The sequence below is a fragment of the Drosophila mojavensis genome, unplaced genomic scaffold (assembly GCF_018153725.1).
Source record: "Drosophila mojavensis isolate 15081-1352.22 unplaced genomic scaffold, ASM1815372v1 contig_136, whole genome shotgun sequence".
NCBI classification, from domain to species: Eukaryota; Metazoa; Arthropoda; class Insecta; order Diptera; family Drosophilidae; genus Drosophila; species Drosophila mojavensis.
Window position 1 is genome coordinate 29,025,762 of NW_025318667.1, and position 25,484 is coordinate 29,051,245.

At 41.1% G+C, this 25,484-nt stretch overlaps 4 protein-coding genes across 13 annotated transcripts; 2 read left to right on the forward strand and 2 right to left on the reverse strand.

Annotated features, from left to right (window-relative positions):
* Positions 1–1,324: 1,324 nt before the first annotated feature.
* On the reverse strand, positions 1,325–7,453 carry LOC6584935 (kinesin-like protein Nod). Of its 3 annotated transcripts, none has more exons than XM_044006983.1 (7): positions 7,084–7,453; positions 6,801–6,989; positions 6,207–6,729; positions 5,114–5,286; positions 2,920–3,086; positions 2,045–2,848; positions 1,325–1,970 (listed from the first exon to the last, which is right to left on the reverse strand). In XM_044006983.1, exons 1-7 carry the CDS (start codon positions 7,207–7,209, stop codon positions 1,859–1,861), a joined length of 2,094 nt encoding a protein of 697 aa, XP_043862918.1. In that variant the 5' UTR covers positions 7,210–7,453; the 3' UTR covers positions 1,325–1,858. The 3 variants fall into 3 exon arrangements, with proteins under 3 accessions (XP_043862918.1, XP_032588119.1, XP_043862919.1); XM_032732228.2 differs by having other exon boundaries at positions 6,177–6,729; XM_044006984.1 differs by lacking the exons at positions 6,207–6,729; positions 6,801–6,989; positions 7,084–7,453 and adding an exon at positions 5,358–5,805.
* On the forward strand, positions 3,774–5,412 carry LOC6584934. The gene is made up of 2 exons (XM_002010538.4): positions 3,774–4,751; positions 4,810–5,412. Exons 1-2 carry the CDS (start codon positions 3,799–3,801, stop codon positions 5,087–5,089), a joined length of 1,233 nt encoding a protein of 410 aa, XP_002010574.1. The 5' UTR covers positions 3,774–3,798; the 3' UTR covers positions 5,090–5,412.
* A 333-nt stretch (positions 7,454–7,786) lies between the features above and the next one.
* LOC6584937 (serine/threonine-protein kinase phg2) lies at positions 7,787–25,080 on the forward strand. 4 transcript variants are annotated; one of them, XM_002010541.4, is made up of 6 exons: positions 7,787–7,982; positions 21,478–21,705; positions 21,779–21,953; positions 22,014–23,933; positions 24,386–24,625; positions 24,685–25,080. In XM_002010541.4, the coding sequence occupies exons 2-6, from the start codon at positions 21,686–21,688 to the stop codon at positions 24,817–24,819; spliced, it is 2,490 nt and encodes an 829-aa protein (XP_002010577.1). In that variant the 5' UTR covers positions 7,787–7,982; positions 21,478–21,685; the 3' UTR covers positions 24,820–25,080. The 4 variants fall into 4 exon arrangements, with proteins under 4 accessions (XP_002010577.1, XP_043862916.1, XP_032588116.1 ...); XM_044006981.1 differs by lacking the exon at positions 7,787–7,982 and adding an exon at positions 21,354–21,368; XM_032732225.2 differs by lacking the exons at positions 7,787–7,982; positions 24,386–24,625; positions 24,685–25,080 and adding an exon at positions 24,049–24,255 and having other exon boundaries at positions 21,375–21,705.
* On the reverse strand, positions 7,842–21,181 carry LOC6584936. Of its 5 annotated transcripts, none has more exons than XM_002010540.4 (4): positions 21,024–21,181; positions 18,874–19,053; positions 9,632–9,936; positions 7,842–9,570 (listed from the first exon to the last, which is right to left on the reverse strand). In XM_002010540.4, the coding sequence occupies exons 2-4, from the start codon at positions 18,951–18,953 to the stop codon at positions 8,834–8,836; spliced, it is 1,122 nt and encodes a 373-aa protein (XP_002010576.1). In that variant the 5' UTR covers positions 18,954–19,053; positions 21,024–21,181; the 3' UTR covers positions 7,842–8,833. The 5 variants fall into 5 exon arrangements, with proteins under 5 accessions (XP_002010576.1, XP_043862922.1, XP_043862921.1 ...); XM_044006987.1 differs by having other exon boundaries at positions 18,874–19,266; XM_044006986.1 differs by having other exon boundaries at positions 18,874–19,269.
* Positions 25,081–25,484: the final 404 nt, after the last annotated feature.

The following is a 25,484-nucleotide window of genomic DNA, read 5'->3' on the forward strand; positions in this document are numbered from 1 at the left end:
AAGTAAGCTATTGACAAGTGCAGAGTATTTGCTAGTCTAACATGCATCGCATTGTTTTCATTTTGGCCCGATCTTTGGCTATCTACGATAAGACTTTGCACTTGGCACAAACTGCCATTGGCAGGCGATTTCTTCTGCTTTACCCAGTTCTTCAATTAATGCGTTATCATTTATAAGCGATTTGCACTTGCAAATGCCTCAATATTAGTGTGTATACATACATATGTACATTTGCACATACATACATATGTATACATAAGTACCTACATATATATGTATGTAATATTTGTTATTATTTTAAAACGTTTGTGTATTCATTTGCTGCTCGTTATCTTGTTTACCAATAACCAAACACAATTTAAACAAAAACCTTAACAGCAGACAATAAAGGTAAGCTGAAGTCTCTTCGGCTGATAACGGCACAAGAGGCAGCAGAAATGCATGCACGCACACACACACACACGTGCGCACTGAAATGAACTCATGCATATATGTACATACATACATACATACCTCAATGTTTGCGAATTTTGAACATAGAGGGAACAAAAATATAACGGCTCACGGCAAGAGAAAAAAGAAGTTGCACAAACATACAGACATACATACATCCTAGTAATAGTCCAATTCAAGTAATTCGTAGCTAACATACATACATACATATTTACATCAATATAAATGTTATATATATGTATGTATAAATATGAATTAGTTTTGCTACCAATAAAACAAAAATCATTAGGAATTATTTAGATTTAAGATTCGCATTTTTTATTTAGAATGGAACGCATAGAATTACAAAAACAAAAAAAAAACATTCCCTACTTTCGGTCATATTTAATATATTCCTGACGATTGCAGTTCATCACAAAACATACAACTCAAGTTGTATGTATATATTTTCTAATACATATTGTGTCTTAAAAGTATAAATTTTATTGTCGAGCACTTACTGCTCAGTAGCACCATCAGTTACATGAACATGCATACATACATATATATTATGTAATATGCTAATATATCATCTGCATCAGATCCATCACAGTATACTAAGCTATATAAAGCTTTCTTCTTAAATTCGGATTAGTTTATGTAATCGACTTGTACTTTACTTATGTAAATATGTAAAAGTCTATATATATATATAAATGTATATAAATCATGGCATATCAAGCCGATAGATTTCTTGAAGATATAGCCTAAAGATATTTCTAATCAGTCATTCCATGTCATTGAGAGTCTTAAGCCCAAGACTTTAACAAGTTTCAGATCTCCCACCGACCTTGGTGTTTGCTCATAAAGTAACATAAAATTCTTAATAATATACGTAACATACATATATTCAGTAAATATTAACTGTAAAAATGTTGGATGCACTTGGTGTATGTCAACTCATGTTTAGTTATTTAGTATTCAATACTTAAACTACGTTTATATTAGGAACTTGTGAGATCTTAATTAGATGACTGTTTATCAGTACTAAATAAATATGCCAGCACAAAAATCGGTACAAAACAAAACAGTAAAATGAAAATAAAAAGAAGAAAGCCCCAACTAAATGATAAGCTAAACACAATTTTCCGTTATCTAAATATAAAGATTATATTAGATTTAATTATTTTTAAGTCATGCACATCCAACTTGGTGCTCCTCTGTGTGGGATTTATATATTTGGATTGGTGCTCCTCTGTGTGGGATTTATATATTTGGATTGGTGCTCCTCTGTGAGGGATTTATATATTTAGATTGGTGCTCCTCTGTGTGGGATTTATATATTTGGATTGGTGCTCCTCTGAGTGGGATTTATATATTTAGATAGCCTGGGAAGCTAAAAATAAATTTGAAAAAAAAAAATGGATTATGGGTCAATCTCAATGCAAACTGCCTTGGCGAAGCGAGAAAAGCTAATGTCCTTCCAAATGGGGAGCTTCTCCACTTGCTTCCAGTTCCTAAAGTGACCCAACACCGAGCTGCGAATAGAGGAAGTGTGAGCATATGTGTTCAAATTCAAATGTAAGGCAAGCGAAGCGGGCTTAGTAGTTACCGCTGCATGATCAATGCCATTGCTGTTTTCGGTCCAATTTTAGGCAAAGCCTGCAAATCCTTAACGCTAGCCGTATTCAATAAGGACAATAGCTCGGCGCGATGCTTGAGCAAGCGGGCTCTCTGGGAGCCTACGGTACCATCCATGGTGAAACGCTCACCGATAGCGGCCAGCGCTGACGTGGCACGTAGTTGGGATGGGCCTTCAGCTCTTCCATTTCCTTCAGTTCTCTCAGCTGCTTCGTTACGTTCAGTTGGCGGCCCTCCCGATTGACTGGCAATACGAGAGCTGCGGCGCAGCGGCCTTTGATCCTGGCCATTAGTGATATCCTGAATGAATTGAGCGTGGCGACTATTTAAGCGCGTTGAAAGGCGACTAGGCATTGGCTCAGCTGCGGCAACAGCTGCCTCCGCGGACACGGCTGAAGGGGCTGAAGATATGCTGCTCATATGAAGCAAACTAGCATCTTGATTATTGTAAATGGTCGGGCTACTGGTAAATAGACGGAAAGGCGGAGGAGGGATTGCATCGCCCTCCTCGGCGATGGAAAATAGATCCGAGGCAAACTCACGGAAGGTAAGCTGAGATGGTTGTGGGCGCTCAGCGGCCAAAGGCGGCTCCTCTGCCTGGACCTCTTGCTGAGCCCTCTGCTCTCTTAGCTCTCTTAGCCCGCGCTGCAGTTCCTCGTACTCCTTCTTGAGCTTCAGAAATTCAGCTATAGTTGGCGAAATCACGCCAGTTGGCACCACACCGGTGTCGCTCTCGTCCGACGAGGACAATAATGCGTTTTGCGCACGACGAGCACTGTCAATGAGCAGAAATCTTGGTCAAAATTCATTTTCCTTAGTTGTGCACAAATAACATATTCTATTTACCGTCTTCTGGAGTTCGGCTGTGCCCCCTGGGGCATGCGAGTGCTGAAGCTGTTGCGAGCACCTGGATTGGCGTTGGGCGGTGGTCGGCGCCTGATGTTGACGGAGCTGGGCCGCAGACGTCCCAGGTTCTGGGTAATGCCTTGATTGGAAGTTGCTTGGGCGGAGCGCTGCAATCAAAAAAATGGATATTTGACATGACATGTGAGAAAGCTGCAAACGAGGACGACCGACTAGGACATCCCCTGAAGGAGCGACTGTGCTTGGACTGCAATTTGGGCCTTGTCATGGGAACTGTATTGGTGAATAAATCCTATCTGCATCAAAGTTTCAAAATATAAAAATAAAATATATATGACAGAGGATCTTTGCACAATTGAGGATGGATTGGATTTGGGAACGGTATCGAAAAAATAATAAAAATCAGTTATCAAATTATATCTCATTCATCTTTAGAACGAGCCTCTCCAAACTTTGCATCTATAAGTGAAGTTATATGCGAAATTCGGAGAGTCTAGCTCGAAAGATGTATGCGATACAATTCTATAGCGGATTTTTAAAACTATAAAAAATAAAGAAGAATAATTATCAATTTTTTTTACACTCGATAAGCGTGTGATATGGGATAGGAATGACAGACAGACGGACGGACGGACGGGCGGGCAGTTGGATTCAGCTAATCATCAGGAATATCTACATACTCTATAGGGTCTGCCACGCCTCTTGCTGCCTGTTACATACATTGTAACAAAACCGTTATACCTCGACTTGCCATTTGCAATGAGCTTGACTGCAGCTCAAGTTCTGCGGTTGCGCTTGCGGTTTATTTATGCGTGCTATAAAAGCAGTCAAAGGCCTCGCAGCCGTCTCAGTAGACGGGCAATGGAGCAACAGGAGGATCTGCCCAATGCCAGCGTGCGGGAGACTCTTGAGAAAGTGCTTGGACGCAGCGACTACACGCTCGAGCTGGCCTGCGCTAAGGGCAACAACTACCTGGGCATTGTGTGGCGGATACACGTCCCGCCGGATCAGAGTCTGGTCCTGAAGCTGCCGCCCCAGAATGCCGTCAGGCGCAAGCAATTCTTTGCCCGGCCGTGCTTCAAGCGCGAGGCGCTGGCCTACGAGCAGTTCCTGCCGCTCGCGAACAGATTTCAGACAGAGCGAAAGCTGGAGGAGGCGCAACAGTTTCGCCACTACGCGCACCACTTGGCCACGCGCCAGGACGAGCCCAACGAGTGCATTGTGCTGGAGGACTTGTGTCGGGCTGGCTACCAAATGCACGATCGCTTCGCCGAACTGACGCCCGCGTACGTCTCCCTGGTCATGGGCGCCTATGCCAAGCTGCATGCCGTTTCTCTGGCCATGAAACGCCGACAGCCGCAGCAGCTGCGGCCGTTCCAGCAGATGCTGGACATATTTGAGCAGCGGCGCTCCGACGAAGGCCTGGCTGCCTACTTCGAGCAGCTGAAGCAGAGCGCACTGGATGCCCTCCGTCCACAGACCGACTGCAGTTACATAGAGCGCCTGCGAGAGTATTTCGGGCGGGGCAGTTACTTTGCGATGCTCACAGCGCTGCTCAGTGGCTCCAACTGCGAGCCATTTGCAGTGGTCTGCCACGGCGACAGCTGGAACAACAATTTCCTGTACAAGTGCCAGCCGGGCAGCGAGGAGCCGACGGAGGTCCGCCTCATCGACTGGCAGCTAATGCGCTACGCCTCGCCCGTCACCGACCTGGCCTACTTCCTGTTCAGCTGCACCACGCGCGACTTCCGACGGCAGCACTACGAGTCGATGCTCGAGCTGTACTACGAAGCGCTGCGACAGCAATTGATCAGGTAAGCTGAGCTCTCAATTTCTCCTGCTCTATACTTCTTCAATCTTCAATCTTGAAAGATTGGGCGAGCGGCCAGAAGTCGTATTCCCGCTGTCGGCGTTCAAGCAGCAGCTGCATGAGAAGGGCGCCGTGGGCTTGCTGCTGGCCATGATGGTGTTGCCCATTGTGACCATTCGCACCGAGGATGCGCCCGATCTGCAGGCCATCAGCGACCTGGTCGAAGGCGGCGCCGCAACCAATTTACGAAAAGTCGGCTTCTTGGGCGACGGCAACGAGCTGCTCTACAAGCAACGCATGCGCGGCGTCATTTTGGACTGTGTAGATTATAATTATATATAATTGTTGCATCATTGTATTACTTACCCCATTCTGATGCATCTCCTGCATCTGGTGTATCTGCTGCGAAAGTTGTGGAGTAATCTTCATTTGCTTGGCATTCTTGGCGAAGCGAATCGTGGAAAGAGTTTCGTTGAGGTCACTGGCATGTGGACTGATGCAGGCCAACAGCGTTAGACTGCACTGTGAGTTAAAAGAAGCTAAAAACAAAAAACATTGTATAATTACACAATTAAGAACTCTGAACTCGAAGTGTCCGACTAGGAGTTACCCCTAATTCCGAATGGGCTAGGTTCTGAAATCCTTCATAAAACAATACAAAATTATTACAATTCTCGAACTTGCACTTTCAGAATCAAACACCAAGTGTTATAAAACGCAAAATAGAAAAAAAGAAACAAATATCAGTGCACCGAGTCTGGACTCTAGAGCAGTTGTCAATCTGACACTGCTTCATTGCCATGACGCCACCTAGCGGCTCAGCACCAAATTAGTGAGCACACTTCCGGTTTAGAATATGCCAGAAGGCACACATTTGAATGTGTGTATGTGTGCACACGTACACATGTATGTAATATATGTATGTACATGAAAAATTTTGACGTTGCGTTTTCCTATTGGCCAAACATTTCGTTAAATGCCGTCTGTGTTACTTAACGGATTTTAATGAAGTTTTCAGCATATGATCTATACTATCATCTAATTTGGAATATAAAATAAAATATAATTTGAAATATAACAATAATTGAAATTGTAAATGAAATACACATGAAATGGGAAAACTAAATACAAAATTGCGAGACTCTAAAGATGCAGGAGATATAATTTTAGAAATGAATTTCGAAAGTTTTTATCGACGACGAAAAATAAACAGCAGACGGTCGTAGGTGCGGACAGACAGACGGGCAAGGCTAGATCGACTTAGGTCGTCAAGAATATACATACATGCATATATACTTTATGGGGTGTGCAGGGGTCCTTACATTTTCAAAGGATTCAGAGTATAGTAAAAATACGTTAAACACGAAATGCTGGAACAGGCGCAACACACAAAGTTTGGACTCCACATATGCATACCCAACAAACATACCCTGTAGAACAGTTGTTAGAATGGACTCACGGTACGGTATCAGTGAGCGGCCAGCGGATAAGGATGCCATCACTTTGTTGATGCCCATGAGTCCCATGTTGATGAAGACACCTTCGGCGCGAGCAATGCCCTCATTGCCAGTGCGACGAATACTCTCGGAGCCGGCCAAGTCGATGATGTTGAGGCGCGAGTGCTGGAAGCCCTGCTGGATGTGTATGGTGACAATGGCATGGGAGCGAGAGCTGTTATTGTTCATGTTGGTGGCGCGCACATGGCGGTTCTTGGTGCCCAGCATCAAAATCTGCAACAGATCCCTTTGACTTTTCATTGGCATGCAGGTGCCGCCAGTGAAACGTGGATGGGTGCGCGAGGTCAACGGCTCATTGACGTCGACCGCAAGCAGATCGTAGGCCTTCTCATTATAGACTTCTATAAATGAGGCAAAAACCTCTCCCATTGCAGCGTGGTTCTCTTTTTGATCATTAATATTCATATATTTCAAAATATCTTTCAGGCAACGGGGCACAATGCCGACGTGCTCCTCCGACATTCTCTACGGAGTTAAACAGATGCTCAATCAGCTCGAGCTGCCTTAGTATACATATGTATGTGTGGAGCACTCACCTCGGCAGTCATGCCCATGGAATAGCTTTTGCCAGTTCCTGTCTGGCCATAGGCCATGGCAGTGCAGTCGTAGCCGGCCAATGCCTTCAGCACCAGCGGATGGATCAATGTCCGATAGAGTTGCTCCTGCGAGACTTTCGAGTCGAAGCTGTGATCAAAACTATACACGGTGCCATCGACAACCACTGCCTGTATGAAGAAGCCATATTTAATTTCAATTGACAGGTTAAATTTCTACTGAACGTGGATGACAGATGAAATTTGTTTTGCACGTCATATTTACCTTGGGGCACTCCCTGGAGAACTCGAGGACGCTTCTTTCAATGTCGTTAATGCCTTGCATGCCTGTGTTACGAAAGGGAGCTTCACGCACCGCAATAACCACGGATTCTTTCTTATTAATATTCATCGTTTAATTATCGTCACTTTTTAATTATATTTAAGCAATGATGTTGCGCGAGAAATCTTGTGCAAAATTATCTTCAAATAACGCGGAACTGGTAGTTCTTAGCTTTGAAATGTCTGAGAAATTAATTAGTTTTTTTCACTAAATCTTACAGAATTTTCTTATGTCGAAAATTGACAATTTAAAGTTAACGATAACACACTCGCGGCGCGATTGCAAAGACCAGCAGCATCGATGCCACGACGATGACTTTCTGTTCGATGTGAAGGAATGCCAACTTATCGCCAAATCAAATAACAGCCGCGCACTGCTGTTAAAAAAAGCGCAAACGCAAAAATCAGCACCGATATTTCTTTAATTAGTTAACTGTTCTGTTAGTGATGTTATGTTTACCATGTGCTCTGTTAAGCTATTTAAAGTTCGGCGCGCATTTATTCAGGAAAAAGACAAAATACGCACGAAATATTGTACAATTTTACAGAAGTCACTGCCATCACCATATTATTAATTATAATACCAATCGATACATTCAAAATTAAAGTCAGATTTCTGCATATGACTTGCAAAAACGGAAAGTCTAGTACTTTCTTTCAAGGTGTCAAAGTTAAAGTCGTTAATGAACGTAATATACTTCATAGTGTTATAATGTATTTTATTTAGAAACTAATGAATTTTCTTTGTTACAATGAAGAAAGACTTCTAATAGTCACAATAGAGTTGATAAACATAAAAAAGCATCGACTATTGAAATAAATTGAGTTTATTTCCAATTATCAGTAAGTAGCATTATTTATACACAGGTTTATCGAATTCTTTTCAAGCGATTTTTTGTTTTATATTTATTTTTCTTTAAATATGGTTTATAGCACCGCATCAGGTTTATAGAGAATAATATGTATGTATGTGTGTTTGTCCAATTCTTCGTTTGGTTTTTCGCTTTTGTTTTATTTTTTAGGGTTTTAGATTAAGTAGCTCAACATTTGCATGAGTATCCGTATGTATGTATGTATGTATGAATATTAATATATTTACATTTTTGCATACAGCTAATAGAAATCGTAAACGAAACTCAAATCAAAATTTCAATTTGCGTCTTTAGTAACTTAACCGCTGCTCCAAAGCACAATGATAATAAAACAAGCATCCAATTACGATTAAAAGTAAAAAAAAAAAAAATTACAATAAAAATTATAATTAATAATATACAGAGCACAAACAGCAGAGAGAATGAAAGGGAAAGGGAACCCAAATATGGATGCAAGAAATCTACATTTATGTATAAATACGTCATACATATCTATATTGGAGCTATATAATCAACATTTACGATATACATAGATTAAGTTAAAGACTGTCTGCTCATATGGCATGCAAAATTCTTGGCCCGCAACGAAAGAACCACCAAATCCGAGTTCCCTCTCTTTCGCTCTCTCTCTCTCTCCCTCTCTCTCTCCCCCTGTCTCTCTCCCTCTCTCTCTCTGTGCATCTGTGATTTCTACAGGCGTATGTATGCAATATGTGAATAAATATATATCTTTCAATATATATTGCATATATATGTATATATATAGAGAGAGATAGATAGATATTAGTTGGTAATACTGTACGCCGCCCCGCGTACAGCAGTTTATTTGAAATCGTCCGTTTCGAGTATCTCAAAGTCGCTCTCATCGGACGAGTCCAGCGCCGTCACCTGGCGCCGCTTGGCGGTGCTGTCCAGCTCGCTGGCACCCCACTGCACCAGGTTGGAGACGAGGCTGGGCAGCAGCGCCTGCGCTTGCGTTTTGACAGCCAACGTCAATAGATTGCTACTGCTGGCAGTATCAGCGCCAGTGGGCGGAGCGGGCAGCTGGCGCAGCGAGGGGCCGCCAGCGTCGACGCTGGTGTGATCGGGAAACTGCAGGCCCTTGGACAGGCTCTCCTCCGACGACGACGAGGTGGTGGACAGCGAGGAGTCACGCTTGAAGTGACCCCGGCGAAAGTCCATTGTCTTGTCCGCTGAGCCATTGTCCATTGCCTGTCGGCTCTGTTCGTATTGCTGTTGTTGCTGTTGCTGCTGTTGCTGTTGTGCTTCCGCAGTTTGCTTGGACTGCGAGAGGGGCACCAGCTCATCGTCCTCGTCCGTCGAATGCTCATCGATCTCTGGTATACAATCGGGTATCAGCAGCTCGGAGGGCACATCGTCGCTTCGATCGTCATCGTCGCCATCCCCAAGGCCGTCCGCATCGGTGGGTGAGCTGATGGTGGCCACATCGCTGGCCCGCTCCAGCACAAACAGATTCGATTCGTTTACGTCCGGCAGGAACTCATCGTCCAGCTCGGACACGGCATTATTGTAGTTGATGCGCTCCGACCATTGGAAATCTGCAAATGCAATTAATTAACATGTGGCATATAAGCAAAATAGATTCAGGATTGCACTTACCTCTGCGCTCGATATGTACAAGCTTGAAATTGTATTTGGTGGAGACGACGGCGGAGACGACCAGCAGGGTCATCACCAGCACGGAGCCGGATAACAGGTGGCCCAAAACGGCGATTGTGGCCAGGCAGCCGGCGCTGACCAAGCAGAACATGCTGGGCGAGTTATGGCGCCAATCGACGGCGCGATGCAACCAGGACTCGAGCTTTTCGCGCAGCTGCGGCGTGAGCACCACTCTATAGCTGCACCGTGTCCAATAGAGCCAATAGCTGAACAGGCCCAGGAACAGGACACCCAAAGGACGCACGCTGCAAGACAGACGGAGATCGGGAGGTGAAGATGAGCAATCGAACCAGGAAGAGCGATCACAGATCACAGTGCAATCAACTCAGACCCAAAGTCACAATGAACCGCAGCTAGCGACGCGTCTGGCCTTAATGTGGCTTCAGCTAACTAACTGCCTAACCACTCACTTACTGGCCAAAAACGACAAAACAACAAAATCGAAAATTGATTAAAAACTAAATAAAAGACGAGTCAACGTCCAATCTGGCTCGAAAACATGTTCTAGCAGGAAGCGCTTGGTTCGCTTCTACGGCATGTGAAACCTGGTTTTCGCCACAGATTCCTCTCAGCTGATCTATGTTTTGTTTGTTTTGTCTCCCCTTCCCCTTCCTCTTCCTATTCTAGCTATGGCAATTTAGCTGAGTTTAGCTTTTGGCTAAAAATATGACGCTGACTGATTTACAGGTTATGCAAAAGTTTACACTCGCTCTCTCTCTCTCTTTCCCTTACTCACACTCGCTGTCTTACTCTCTCTCTCGCTCTCGCTCTCGCTTTTAGTAGCAACAATCAATCGAAAACTTGCATAAATTATTATAAATTCTAGCTGTCTTTTTGCTTAATTAATGAATAACTTCAACATATTAGGCATTTTTTTTTTTTTTGGCGAATTTCTCAGTTGTTGTTGGTCGCGTTTATTTTATACCCTACGATCAGGAAACATAACAGAAGATAAAAGACATAAATATGTATGCAGTATATATATGTACATACAGAGGTGGTCAAAAGTAATTACACACCGAGCTTTTTTCTGCATGCTCAGCTTTAAAAGCTTGTTGTTGTTGTTGTTCGCTGTTTTTGAAAAAAAGCTTTTGTGTCATAAAGCTTATTCTGTGTAGAAGCGATCGGCAAAAAGAAATTGCTAAAATAACGGTACAGGTTCGTAGATATAGCAAAAAGAACAGTTACCTAGAGGTTGTCAAAAGTATTTACACACATTTTTTTTGCGTCATAAGTATTTACACAATGTAAATTTGCCTTTAGTCTTTGATTTGCGTTGATCATGTGCGGTCTTTGACTAAGATCGGAATTCAATTTGTAGTTGAAATTGTAGATGTGCTGTAAAATGGTAAAAACAAAGGAACTATCAGTCGAAACAAGATCCGAGATCGTAACCAAGTTTAAGAGTGGTGTTGGGGCATCGGAGTTGGTAAAGATATTCAAAATATCTAGAAAAACGGTGTATAACTTGGTTAACAAAAGGGATACACTTGGAAATTTGAATAATTTACACCGAAGTGGGCGAAAGCCAGCATTGAACACCAGGGAATGCAGAAGACTTGTCAGCACATTCGTAGAAAACCCCGAGATAAGCCCAGTTAAAGTGTCTGCAGCATCACAACAGATAATTGGTAAACATGTCAGTGATGCTACTATTCGTAGAAGGTTAAAGGATGTTGACATAAACACCTATGTCGTCCGAAAAATCATTGATATCTCGGAAGCAAACAAAGCAAAACGTCTTGCTTTTGCTTTAGAGTACATTGAAAAGCCTTTGGAGTTTTGGTACAACATTTTGTGGACAGATGAGGTTGCATTTCAGTTTCAAGGCTCATTTCGAAAGACTTTTATGCATTTAAGTCGACAAAATAAAAAACTGCAGTGCAGCCTCTTAGCAGGTTTGGAGGTGGCACAGTAATGTTTTGGGGTTGCATGTCGTACTATGGTTTTGGAGATTTTGTGCCAATAGAGGGCACTCTGACCCAATCACGATATTTGCACATATTAAATGACAATGCTTTTACTTCGGCGAACAAACTATTTCCAACAATCGAATGGGTATTGCAGCAAGACAATGCTCCATGCCACAAAGGCTCAATACCCACCAAGTTTTTGGCGGACTTAGATCAAGCAATCCTGCCCTGGCCTGCGCAAAGTCCGGACCTTAACATTATTGAAAATGTTTGGGCTTTAATAAAATCCAAACGGCTATTCAAAAAGGACCGGAAACGGGATGATACCATTCAGGAAGTTACCGGAATATGGTCGGAGCTCACAGTTGACTTCGCCCGATCATTGGTAACATCAATTCCAGCCAGGCTTCAGGCTGTAATTGACGAAAAAGGGGAATGACAAAATACTAAATTAAATAAATAAACCCTTTATTATGTTCAACAAAAATTAAAAATAAATAACAATAATTAATGCCATTAAAAAATGTTTAAATTTTGTGTAAATACTTATGACGCAAAAAAAATGTGTGTAAATACTTTTGACAACCTCTAGGTAACTGTTCTTTTTGCTATATCTACGAACCTGTACCGTTATTTTAGCAATTTCTTTTTGCCGATCGCTTCTACACAGAATAAGCTTTATGACACAAAAGCTTTTTTTCAAAAACAGCGAACAACAACAACAACAACAAGCTTTTAAAGCTGAGCATGCAGAAAAAAGCTCGGTGTGTAATTACTTTTGACCACCTCTGTATATACATATATATACTTAAATCTTTTATTCAACATAATCAATATTAACTGATGTTTAGATCCGAAACGTGTAGTAATTATTATGCTTTGGCTTTCATTTTCCGAAGCTGTCTTAGAGTATTACAAAGTTGCGCAGTTAGAACTTAAACTGCTGACAATTCTCTATGTAGTCTTAGTGTTAAGGCGAAATCCACAGCTGTCAAGCAGCTATAGAAAAAATGATCATCCATGTATTTTGAACTATCCATAACTAATATAACAGAGGCGTAGCGAGACCGTCGGCAATGGGGGGTGATTCTTATTGACATGAGGATTTTACAAATATTTGAATATAGAATACGTTAAGTTTATTTTCTGATATCCGAATGCCTTAATGGCATATTACAAAATCAAATCAAATCAAGCGACTTTAGGGCTTAATACTAATACTAATTAATGTAAACTGATTTGTACATCCCTTCAAATTTTATATACAAATTAAAAAAAAAAAAACATTTTATTTACATATTGTGTTCATGAAAATAATAGTGCACAAAATGTTGCCCAACTAAATTGAGTGATAGGCATAATATGTAAAACAATTTTAAACGAATATTTTTATTTATATATTTATTTTATAAATTTATTTATTTACTAATACTATTTTTTATTTATTTATTTTTTTTTTTTTTTTTTTTTTTTATACCCTGACCCCATTTTCAATGGGAAATCGGTATAAAGGTTTTGTTGAAATGTATGTAACAGGCAGAAGGAGGCGTGGCAGACCCCACAAAGTATATGTATGTATTTTTGATCAAGGCGACGAGCTGAGTTGATTTGGCCCTGTCCGTCCGTCCGTATGTTTGAACGCGTCTATTTCCGAAGATATAAGAGCTAGAGACTTGAATTTTTTTTAAATGACCGTATATACAGCGCGGATGTCGAGTTTGCTTTTAAAATTCGATAAATCATCCCTTATGTTTTTATCGAATAAAAACATTCAAGTTCAAGTCAGATGCCACTATAGCTAATTGTGAATGATTTTTTCATTTTTTTCAATTTCTCAAGGGTATCTCATTGTCATACACTTCATTTGCACTTATTGTGATTTCCATAAACGAAGATTCCACATACTCAATGAGCAGAACATTTTGATAAATTCTTATCGAATCAGCTATAGTTTATTGCACAGTGAGTAAAGAATCTAATAAATGAGCCATTCACTTATATGGACAGCTTATCCTCATATTAATATTGATATGATTGTGCTGACATCATATATAGATTAGGCAAGATTAGATAGCTTTATGTAGGGCAAATTGCGTACGTTATCATTTGCCTATATTGTCGTTTCTATCTGGGGGAAATCATTAAACGAAATCTTCATGAAACAACAAATTTCCTATATTTATCACAGGGTATTCTTTTTATATTTCACAGGATAATAGACATTAATGTATGCGTTCATGAACTCTTTGTTTGTTTACAATAATCTTAACCTAACTAAATATCTATTAATATCGTATTACTAATTATACTCATTCACGAAAGTGAATTAGTATATTGGTTTTGTGCAATGTCCGTCTGACCGTATGAACGCAACTTTTTTTTCAGCTAGAACGTTGAGTTTTGCATGTAAGCTAATGTTATGATTCTATAAATTGTAATGACAAAGTTATATGACTGCGCCCATTAGGGGCGTGGCAAATCGGACCTGAATATATAGTGACTTGTCAAATGCTGCTATATTTTGGACAAAATTTGGTATATATACTCGGGCTGACCACCCGATACCAAAAAGGCTTCGACGGATATATCTTCGCCCACAGGGGGCGTGACAAACCGCAAAAGTTTGCATCTCCTAATGTATAATAACTAGAAGCTTCAAATTTGGATAGTTAAGTTACTAGTAACCTCCTCTATCGAGTCCCCAAAAATCATTTTTACGCCTCTTTAGGGGCGTGGCTTATCGGAAAATATCTTGTAATTTTCACATTTTTTGAGCGTAAGCATTTAAATTTTCCAGTTAGGGTGCCGTTAGCTCGTTCTAAAAACTGACCAAAAATAAGGTGTCTACGCCGAGTAGGGGCGTGGCAAATCGGAAAAAAATGAATTTTCTACAGTATTAGAGCTAAGCTTAGCTACTAAATTGCTGATGAGATGTAAATGAGTATTCCGCAGTCGGTAACGCCCGAGTGCAACGTTCTTACTTGTTTAATTGCTTATTATATTGTTCAATTAATATTATATGTTTTATGGGCGTTTGAAGTTTGAAACTTAAAGCCCGAATATTAATGTTACTCACTGTATATAATAAACAGTTTTTAGCCGTAAGGTTGCAGGTGTATTTATATATATATATATATATATATATATATATATATATATTCGCATTCAGAACTATCTATCATTATCGTATTATCGCATTGTTTACCTCCCATAGCGCTTACTTTTTATTTACCTTTCGGATTGCTGTTGCTTACAAATTGTTACAGCAAATAAGCAAATACCAAATATTGTTGCCAGAGAGCGATCAGTCGAATGAAACAATTCGAATCGGTTTATGAACACTCTAAGTGGACCTATTGCAACACTATTCTCTAAGTCTGTTCACAATTCCAGAACAGACAAGAAAACTTGCAATTCACAGTTGACTAAAGTATTGATACCGTTATATAAGGTAAAGCATTTGAATATTCTTATCCCGGCAGCCAATTTTAAGGTTTATTTTAGTTTTATACAACATATTTTATACAATTCAAATATCATTGTATATATTCACATTTCTATTTACATGAATGACAAAATGTTTCTTGTAAGAAACAAATATGTAGCAAAATCTATAATAACAAAATAAATAAAATACTTTTTTTTTTTTACTGCTCGCAATAATTTTATGCGTACAGTTGTATTTATGCATATCAAGTCATGCAGAAAGAGTGACACTATATACCCGTTTTCAATGCGTCCAGGGTATACATCAAAACAAAAACAAATAAATAAATGGCGTAAGTCGCTCTGAACAAGTTCCGAATCGAATGGAAATTAATATGGGATATATAATGAATATAAATATATGTTTATTTATGTATATATGTACCATAGATAATGTATATATTGGATATGCATATGCATTTAGTTTATAAACTTGGAACATTATCTACAGAATAAATATACATACATACATACATACATATGTACGCATTTACATATATCTATGTGCTATATTATTTTATATATTTTAATATATATGTACATACATAGAACATATACATGCTTACTTTTGTAATTCGCTTTATTTATTTTTTCATTCACAACTTGATTAGTCTAGTCGTATATGTACGTATGTATATTTATATGTATGTCTGTGTGTGCAGTGCTTCACAGCTTATTTCAACCAGCTGATTTCAGTTTTTAGTGATCATGAAATGTTTTAAAAGTATTTCAAAAATAAATGAGATCATTTTTGTTGCAAATTAAAACATGATCTGCTTTAATTTAGACTTTATGGATGACCAAACTTTCAGGTGCAGGCTGGAATAAACTATTAACTGTTTATATGTACTGCTCTTTGTTTAGTGAATGAGTAAACAAAGCAAAAACAAAGAAAAACGTAGTAGGCTTTCATTAAAAACACGGCTGTCTGGCGATTATTTATTGGACGCAAAAACCTATCGAGATTGCTATGATGGCTTCGTCAGATACCAAGTAATAGTTGTTTTCAACTTTGTTGTTATTTGCATTTGCTGGCGTCCGTTGGCTGACAAACAACCGCTAGGTACATAACAATTGCAATTGTTGTTATTTAGCGAGTCTATTTATTTACTTTTTTTTTTTCTTTTTTTGCACTGATAGTCGAACGATAAACAAAGTAATACAACACACAAATGACAAGTGCATTCGCTCTACTCTTTGGGCAGAATCACACACACATGCTTGTCACACACATACATAAACATGTCTATCTGTGTATTGACATACATACATGTTTCCATATGTATGTATGTATTGTATTATCTGGCAAACTGTGCCTGAGGCTGCGTGTGAATCATTTGTGCTGCATTTCGCTTTGGTTAATTGCGCACACATACACATGCACAGGCCAGTGTATATACACACACTCATGCATGTAAAAGTCTATATATATGCAGGTAGGTGAGTACATAAAAAAGGCCAGCAAGAACAAGTAAGAAAGCTCTAGTCGAGACTGCTCGACTAGGAGATACCCTGAACCCTCTAAGCTGATATTCTAATCAGTCTGCACTTCTTTTCGAAACATACACACGCACGTATTAGAACGCGCCTGCTAACTGCGCAGTAAGCAGCGACTGCGCTTGGGCTGCGTTGCAGTGTGGGCAATATTATAAGAATTTATTTGTTGAATAATTTAATTTCTAGACGTACAATCTTAATAAAACTTTCAGAGCCTAATCATATGGTAAAAATGTGTGCACATTCTAAAGCACAAGTCTCTAGTATTTGAAATACGCTTTTTACAAAAGTGAGGGTGAGGGGGTGAATTTAGGGGTGGGGGGTAAATTTTAACAAAAACCGAAATTGTATAAATTGCATATAGGCATACATTAAAAATTTGGAGACTCTAGCAATAAAGGTGTAGAAGATATAATTTTATAACTGGTTTTCGATAAGGTTTTTTATCGATAAAAAAGATCGGGATGAGTTATCGATTTTTAATGATAAACTTGATATGCGCGCTGTAATTACGAACATTTTAAAAAAATTTTGAAGTCTCTAGCTCTTATATCTTCTGAAATCGACGCGTTCATACATACGGACAGACGGACAGACGGACAGACGGACGGACGGACGGACAGACGGACAGACGGACAGACAGACGGACAGGGCCAAATCAACTCAGCTCGTCGCCCTGATCAAGAATATATATACTTTGTGGGGTCTGCCACGCCTCCTTCTGCCTGTTACATACATTTCAACAAAACCATTATACCCTGATTTCCCATTGAAAATGGGTTCAGGGTATAAAAACAACGCATTTGACCGCTAGCCGAATTCTTATACATATGTATGTATATGCCCACACTCTCACATACACACATATACGTATGCATATGTCTATATGTATGTATGTACGTACATATGTCCCCGCATGCACGCGCCACAACACAGAAAGGCACGGCAAACTGTAGGGAGTGGGGGCCTGTCGGGCCAGCAGATAGCCAAAATGAAGGTGTAAGCACGTACATACATACATATATACATATATATATATATATATATATATATTAATACATATGCAGGTGCGCACATACATACATGCGCATGTATACACTATGCCCAAAATAAAATATTGCAACTTTTAACTATAAGGAAGTTCTTTACGAGAAGTCGACAATAAAATACTCTTACAGGCATTTAATAAAATAGAATAATAAATATGAATAAATTCTAGGTCATATAGTATATGCATAAATATGTTTGTATGTACATACATATTGCAATTTAATAAATTTCAGCAAAAAACTTGTTTTCCTCAAGTGTTGTATACTTTTTTGGGTAGCAGTTCACTTATGTATATATATAAGGAAGGAAAAAGAAATATACAAAATGTATATACATATGTATATATGTATATGGATGCATGTATTTAAATATACAAATACAGCTTATCGTGTCAATTGTCAATAGTTCGTTTGTTCATCTCTAGTTCTAATATCTTCGGTAAGGGTATAGGCGCTGGCCAGTGGCCACGCGACGCTTAATCAGCCGTTATACCGCTCTCGCTTTCCTTGTGCTCGTGCGCTCTTTTTCAATCAATTTTGGTTCATTTCGCTCTTTCTTCATGTCGCTCTTCCTGTCAAGCTTTCGTTTGAAAATGCAGCGTCGTCGTCATTTATTTTTGTTTTGCTTACTTTGGATTGGGGTTTGAAATGGGACCGGGCATGGGAACGGGAATGGGGAATAGGGAATGAGAATTGGAATCGGAATGCGCGAGACATGCGAATGCGAATGGGAATGGGAATGCAAATGCAAATGCAAATTGAAATGCATTTGGTTTGTGACCCAAATCGAGAGGCGTGACTACACTTAAAAGTTTAAATAATTAACGGAATGCGTGCGATAGCTTGTTTTATTTACGAGCATACTAGCAGGTGTTCATAGCCATTACCCGGACTCATTCAATTTGCTTATATGTATGTACATAAGAATGTACATATGCATATTAATCAAAAACCTCTCAGCTAAAATACCGATATAATAATACATTTTGATTGCAATAACTTTATTAGTTCTATATTGCAACGAAAATGCAATATAGTATGTTTTAGTTCATTTCTGTTTATATTAAGTTTCATTATAGATAGATATTTTAAATGCATGAATGAAGGAAACTTGATTTTCTACCCCATCTTAACTGCTGTCTATAAATATACCATTCGAATTGGTCACATATATATGTATGTATATACTGCATATATATGTATGTATATGTATAGAGCGTGTATTCGCTGTACTTACCAGGACATTAACATCACCATGCCAAGCGCAATGACTGCGCCGAGCAGTGTTGCCCGCGTTGGTCGTGGAATTTGAAACATATTTTTTGTTGCGTTTTGGTTTTTTTTTTTTATCGTTATACGTTTTATTTTTATTTTATAGTTTTTTATCTATGCAGAGGATAGTGCTTTTGTTTTGAAGCTGTATTGTCGTTAGGTTAGGTTAGTTACAATCGATTCTTAATCGATCAGCTGTGCGCGCATGGGCGCCGTTACAAACTGCGCATCTGCACTTTACCACTGAATGCGCAACCACACAATATGTCAATTCGCAACGGGGCACTGAGCCAACTTGCTTTTCCTGCTGCTGCTGCTGGTGCTGGTGCTGCTGCTGCTGCTGCTTCTGCCGCCGTTGCTGCTGCGTAGAAATGAAATATTGCTGCATGAAAACAAAAATATGGCATTTTACCAAAAATAAATGCAAACGAAAAGTCCAAAAACGAAAAAACAATCTTGCTGTTCATATTATTATTATTATTATTATTATTTGTACTATACCCTTTCAGAGCGTATTATAAATCTGTCACGGAATTTAGAGCATTTGTCAAGAGAATTTACAGTACTTTGGCGCAGCGAAAACATTTTTGTTTTTGTTATTAATATTATTGTTATTATCGTTGTACATTCAGACAAAAACAACAGTGTTTATAATATAGGGCATTGGCAGATGGTATTTGCGTTCGCTAAAGTCGCAACCATGGAAATAATCGCAATGATTATTGCTTATCGACTACACAATACCCTGTATTTTAGTTTCGCTTTCCCATTTGAACTTTAGAAGAAAAAAATGTTATTTATAATTGTCAATTTAAGATCATTTTACATTTAATCTATTTTTAACTCTAGTTTCATTATCACACAAAACCAATGCACACTTTTTCTTTTTAGCAAGCAGTACAGCGAAAGAGAACAAAGAAAGTAAAATTGCGTTGTTGCTCACAGCCTATGCATATGCAATGGTGTTCATGTGTGTGTGTGTGCGTGCATCAGCTATTGCGACTTTCTTAAAATCCTTTATGTTAAGCTCGCTTTGAGCTCAGCTTTGACAGCAGCTCTGAGTGTAGCTGCGCTGGCGTTTTGGCATTCGCCTTGTCGCCGGCAGCGTTTGAGCGAAAGAGCGAGCGAGCGAGCGCGCGCTAGCGTAGGCAGTCTACAAATAGTGTGGGAACTATGAGAAGTGTGACTGAAGTTGCGATAATAACAAAAAAATAAACAACTCACAGAAAAGCGAAAAACGAAGAAGACGAAAACAAAAACGGCAAAGTTGTTTGGCCTTCGATGTCTTTTCAATTGCGTCGCAGAATATACATACATACATACATATCCATGTATGTATGTACATATATTATATGTGTATTTTTATGCGTACACCGTCTCTTTGTGTGCCTCTGTATGTGTAATTGAGTGGTGTTGTCATTCTTGTACTCTAAATTGTTCTACTTCTTACAAAGTAATTAAATACAAATTACACATTTATATACATATATGTATATATATATATATGAGTAAGCAATGCAAAAATAACGCAAACGGTCGGTCAAGTGGCAAGACACTAGTGTTCGCCCCTCTTTTCGCAAGAGCCCTTAAACAAAAGGCCAAGATTGCAAGAACGAAAAGAAAGCAAAACAAAAATAAAAAGAAAGAGAAAGAATATGACACAGGTTGAAACGCGCCTTCTTTGTTACAGCTGCACTAAACTAAAACGCAGTTATTTGCAGTAACAACCCAAGACTCCCAAGCCCACACACAAAGGGCAGCAGCGCTGGATAACAAACACCCACACACACACATACATGCATGCAGCACAAGGCTACATAATTTACGCGCACATGTAATTTTTGTGTTTCAATAAACATATATGATTTCAAAACGTAGAAATACGCTTTTATGTTTATATATTTATTTGGCTGTAGTTCTTAAATTAATTAATTTTGTAACTCGCACACATACAACGCAACGAATTTCCTGGATCAGGCAGCGCGCAACAGCACAAACAAAAACAGCAAATAATGTTAGGGCGGTTGAGGTTGATTCTTAAAGGGGAGGCACGTACGACGTACGTCCTTCTGTTAGACGGTTAATTTTTGGCAATCACGAGACAAACTTGTATACTTTTAGATTTATTATTGCGGCTTATGAGTCGTCACTGATGGCTGCCTGTTTGCTTCGTTTTTTAACGGCACAATAAACAAAAACAAAAAGTGATAATAACAACGAATCAGCGACGAAACGCGCTGCACGATATCAAATGCTATGTTTGCGCTAATGTTAATATCATGGTCCCTTGATGATGCACCGAACTATCGATAGTCACTCTTAATTCAACATGAATATCGATAGCATTGACGATGGTTGAACACCGTATGCTACTGTTAACATGCGGCAATCGAGCGCGCAGCCTACTAGTACTGTCAACTTGTTGCAATGAAAATTGAATTTGAAAACGAAAGCAATCTGGTAGGCTCGCAAGGAAAAGTCGAACGACTCAAAAGCAATTTGTTAATTTTGTAGTGCTCACTTCATATTTTTTGTTTGTATTTTTTATTATATTTTGTTTTGATGTTAGCCTAGATGTGACAGCGACAACGTGTGCAGTTGCCCTTGAAATCGTCATAGCAACGGACGCACAACAAATGAATTGTTAGCTTTTGGCTATTTTGCTTTTGGCTTGCGTTTCTCGCGCAACAGCAGACGGCACGCTAGCCGAGCGCTTGGCATTCTTCAACAGAACATTCCAAATTCAAAGTACACACAGACATAACAATACACCAACTATGGCTATGGATAATGCAAGGTAGGTCAAATTGAAATTGGGTGAATTTCTTGTTCGCTCTCTATTAAATTGTTTGTTTGTGTAAATGGCTTAGCTTGGCAATGGAATTGCTGCGAGCCGCCACGGAACAAAATGAGGCCACCACACCCAGTGCCGAACCCAATTCCAACAACAATTTGAATACCCATTCGGATGCCAACATCTCCAACAAATTGCCAGAATACGTGTCCAGGTTCCGCATCGATGGGCAGCCCATCTTGCCGCCATTGGTGAGTAGTTAGAGCTATAGCTATAGCGGGCGTGCCATCACTCAAGCATATCCAACCTAGATGACAGCAGAAAAGCGACAACTGATGCGACAGCTGCGCGAACGCGCTATGCAACTGGAGGCCAAGTACAAGCAGGCGCAGGCCGTCAGATCGACTCCAGACGTTGCTAACAACACCAAAGGCGCCAGCAACGGCAACGGCAACTGCAACAGCAACAGCAACGACAACAGCAAAAGCAACAATAAAAGCAGTAGCAGCAGCAGCAGCAGCAGCAGCAGCAGCACAAGCAGCAGCAACTTGAGCAACAGCACCATGGAGAACCCACATAGAATGCCGCAGCTGCAACAAACGGAAACTTTTATCTATGACAGCACACGACGTTTCCAACCGCAATCGCAGCCCATGATGGATCGTCCCCAGACGCTGGACATTGAGCCAAAGAGAGCATCGGCAGTGAATGTAATTCCAACCATCTGCGTGAATCCACCGACGCCGCTCTGCGAGCAGCCACAACCGCAGCCACAGCCGAAGCCAAAGCCTCAACCACAGCCGAAGCGCACAGCTGCGGCAGCTCCCGAGTCCAAGGGCAGCCTTCGCTCGCTCAGCACCCACCATCGCAAGCTGAACAACATAACCACGCGCATATTGCAGTTCGAGCGCACGGGATTGGGCAAGATGACGCCTCTGAAGCCGCAGCCAGCCCAGCTGCTCTGGCAGAACGAGACGATCGTGATATTGGACAAGCGCATGCTGCGCTCCAGCACCAGTCCTTCGCTCAGCGCTGCTCAAGGGAACGATGGGCAGCTGCATCGCTCTCGCTCCTTTACGCTCGACGAGCCGTCGCAGGCGCTCGTGGAGCACATGAAACGCGAGGGTAAGGAGCCGCTGATTCCGCCACCACCACCACCACCGCTGCCAAGGACACCAGCGGCACCAGCCACGACTGCCAGTGCTCCCACATTCGCCCCGTCCACGACTCCGCGCTGCCGCTTAGCGGGCAACGTCTCGTGCTGCTCGTCGGCGCACAGCTTGGCGCACTTGCGACGCGACACCATCGAGTCGAAGGCCAAGCAGGTGCAGCGCAGCGTGAGCAGCAGCCTCGTCGATACGCTGAAGTCCCAATCGGCTCCGGCTGCTGCAGGCAGGCGCCGTGGCGGGGTCTCCGTGCGCCAGCAGCAGCAGCAGGCGCAGCTCGAGGAGCTGTTGCAGCGGGCACTGCACGAGACCCACGCCGCTGCGGCGGAGAAGCAGCACCTGGCGCTGGCCAAGAAGCAAATGTTCAAGGACATCAAGAGTGCGCATCGCGATCGCTTCCAGCAGCTGGTGCAGTACCAGCACGAGGAGCAGCGCCGCATGCAGGAGGAGTTCGATCGCCAGCAAAAGTTCCTCATCGAACAGATCTGCACGGAGATCAACGTCTCCGCCTACGCCCACGAGTCGCTGTCGGGCGGGCGCAGTCCGAGCGGCGTCTCCGAGTACACTAGCACCGATGACCTGCCGACGCCGTCCCAAGTCTCGCCGAGCGACACGATCACGCCCATGAATCTCACCATGGACATGTCAGAGCTGGACACGCTGTTGAGCGACGACAAGGCCAAGGATTCGGCATCGACTACGGCACGCAAGCGGCTCTTTGACGTGGGCAGCGAGTCGGAGGGGCCCATGGAGCTGCTGCAGAGCGCCGTCAGCTCACCCAAAGCCCTGCCATTGCGCAGCCGGAATGCCAATACGAACCCCAAAGCCAACGTCAATAAGAAGACCGTGCAGCGCAGCCATTCCAAGCCGCCAGCCTCGAAGAGCGGTGTCAGTCCAGTGCTGTTGGTTAGGTCGCCGCCGGCACGCAAAGTGGCCAACAAGACGTCGACGCCAGCATCTCTGGCAGCCAAAGACAATCCACGGAACCAACAGCAGCAGCCACAGCCTCAGCAGCAGCTAACAGTAACCAAGAGCCGACGCAGCGGCTCGCCGAGCCGTTCGACTGTAAGTAGTAGCTTGGCAGTGCGCCCAGAGTTGGGCAATAACGCTAACAATATTTCTTCCTCTCTTCTGTCCTAATCCTGTTTTTGCTTACCATGTTGCACTGTGGCCATGCCAGCAGCGTTTTGTGGCCAAGAAGTAATATGAGTGATTGAACATATCGAAGCCAAGCAAGTGCCTTAGCCCAAAGGTTGGGCAATCTTTTGGAAACAATATACACAAATATATATATAATATTTATATATATCTATATTAGCTAAGCCTTTGACACGTTTCCATATCGATTGTTCAATAAAAAAAGCAACGAGAGCTAACTAACCAATAAGCCTAAACCTTTCTCAATACGATCCACACAATTTCCGAAACGCAGCAAGATCAACTAACTAACTAATCAATGCCTTTCTCAATACGATCCACACGATATTGTTATTAACACGCCCTCTGATCCCCACCAGCGACTGGCAGCGTGCCACCTGGAGGTGGACCGACGACACCTGGCTGCCACAATTCTGAATGCGGCGACGCGCGGCTTCCTGGTGCGACGCCTCTTCCGCACGGAGCAGGTGCAACGCATCGTGCAGACCATACGGGACACGCTCATCTTTGTGCTGAATCTGCATATGGAGACGTGCGGCAAGAGTCTGGACCAGGAGGAGCCGGCCAACATACGTCTAAAGGCGCGCCTCCTCCAGCAGGTGAGCTGCCCTGAGATTCACATTCCTATATATCATCATATTTATTCATGTCTCGACAGCTCTGCTCGGCCAGCCGCACCCTGCACCTGATCTTCTTCCAGACGAGCATCAAGGAGCGCATGGAGATTATCGCTCGGGATCGAAAGCGCATTAAGACAAAGCTTTCGACCTCGCAAGCCAAGCATCGAAACTAAACAACAATACTCAGGGAAGGAGGGAGCGCTTCTCACTCCTAATGACCGCATCCACTTTTGGGTGTCGCCAGCTCCTTCAATCACTCTCACACACATACACAACTCTTTTCCACTATTTGCCTAACGTTGCCTTTAAGACTAATTTTTGTAATTCTTTGCCACATAGAACTGCAGATTCGAAATCTGCATTGACCAATGTAGCACGAAATTAGGATTTTATTTATAATGAATGCACTTGCAGATGAACTGCTCTAAGTTAAACTTTTTTTGCTTTAAGATTCTTTGGACAGCAACGAGATTGGTGCTAGAAAGTAAATAGATATATATATAAATATATAAATGAAAATAAAATAATAAATACTACAAATAAATTAAAACAAATAATAACATAAAAAAATACAAATATTAAATATTAACCAATAATGATAACAATAAATAAATGCGGTCAAATAATAATTAATAAAAAAACGAAAATGTAATGAAAATAAAATGTAATAATAAATAAAAAATAGAAAATACTCATGTATTTCATAATAGTAAACATAAAAAAAATGTAAATAAAAAGAATGTAAGTGTTAATATAAAAGAAAAATAATAAATGTAAATAATTTTGTATTTGAACACAAACTAAAAATGTTTTAATTGCCTTAAGTTAAAACAAAATT

Bases quoted from the DNA above. Each gene is read 5' to 3' on its own strand.
- LOC6584934 (XM_002010538.4), top strand. From the start codon at position 3,799: ATGGAGCAACAGGAGGATCTGCCCAATGCCAGCGTGCGGGAGACTCTT. The intron at 4,752-4,809 runs GTAAGCTGAGCT...CAATCTTGAAAG, and splicing joins CTGCGACAGCAATTGATCAG to ATTGGGCGAGCGGCCAGAAG.
- LOC6584936 (XM_002010540.4), bottom strand. From the start codon at position 18,953: ATGTTTCAAATTCCACGACCAACGCGGGCAACACTGCTCGGCGCAGTC. The intron at 9,937-18,873 runs GTAAGTACAGCG...TCTGTCTTGCAG, and splicing joins ATGGTGATGTTAATGTCCTG to CGTGCGTCCTTTGGGTGTCC. The intron at 9,571-9,631 runs GTAAGTGCAATC...TTGCATTTGCAG, and splicing joins TGTACATATCGAGCGCAGAG to ATTTCCAATGGTCGGAGCGC.
- LOC6584937 (XM_002010541.4), top strand. From the start codon at position 21,686: ATGGCTATGGATAATGCAAG. The intron at 21,954-22,013 runs GTGAGTAGTTAG...TATCCAACCTAG, and splicing joins AGCCCATCTTGCCGCCATTG to ATGACAGCAGAAAAGCGACA. The intron at 23,934-24,385 runs GTAAGTAGTAGC...GATCCCCACCAG, and splicing joins GCTCGCCGAGCCGTTCGACT to CGACTGGCAGCGTGCCACCT.
- LOC6584935 (XM_032732228.2), bottom strand. From the start codon at position 7,209: ATGAATATTAATAAGAAAGAATCCGTGGTTATTGCGGTGCGTGAAGCT. The intron at 3,087-5,113 runs GTAAGTAATACA...TTTTGATTGCAG, and splicing joins AGGAGATGCATCAGAATGGG to CGCTCCGCCCAAGCAACTTC. The intron at 1,971-2,044 runs GTAACTACTAAG...CTCTATTCGCAG, and splicing joins ATGGCATTGATCATGCAGCG to CTCGGTGTTGGGTCACTTTA.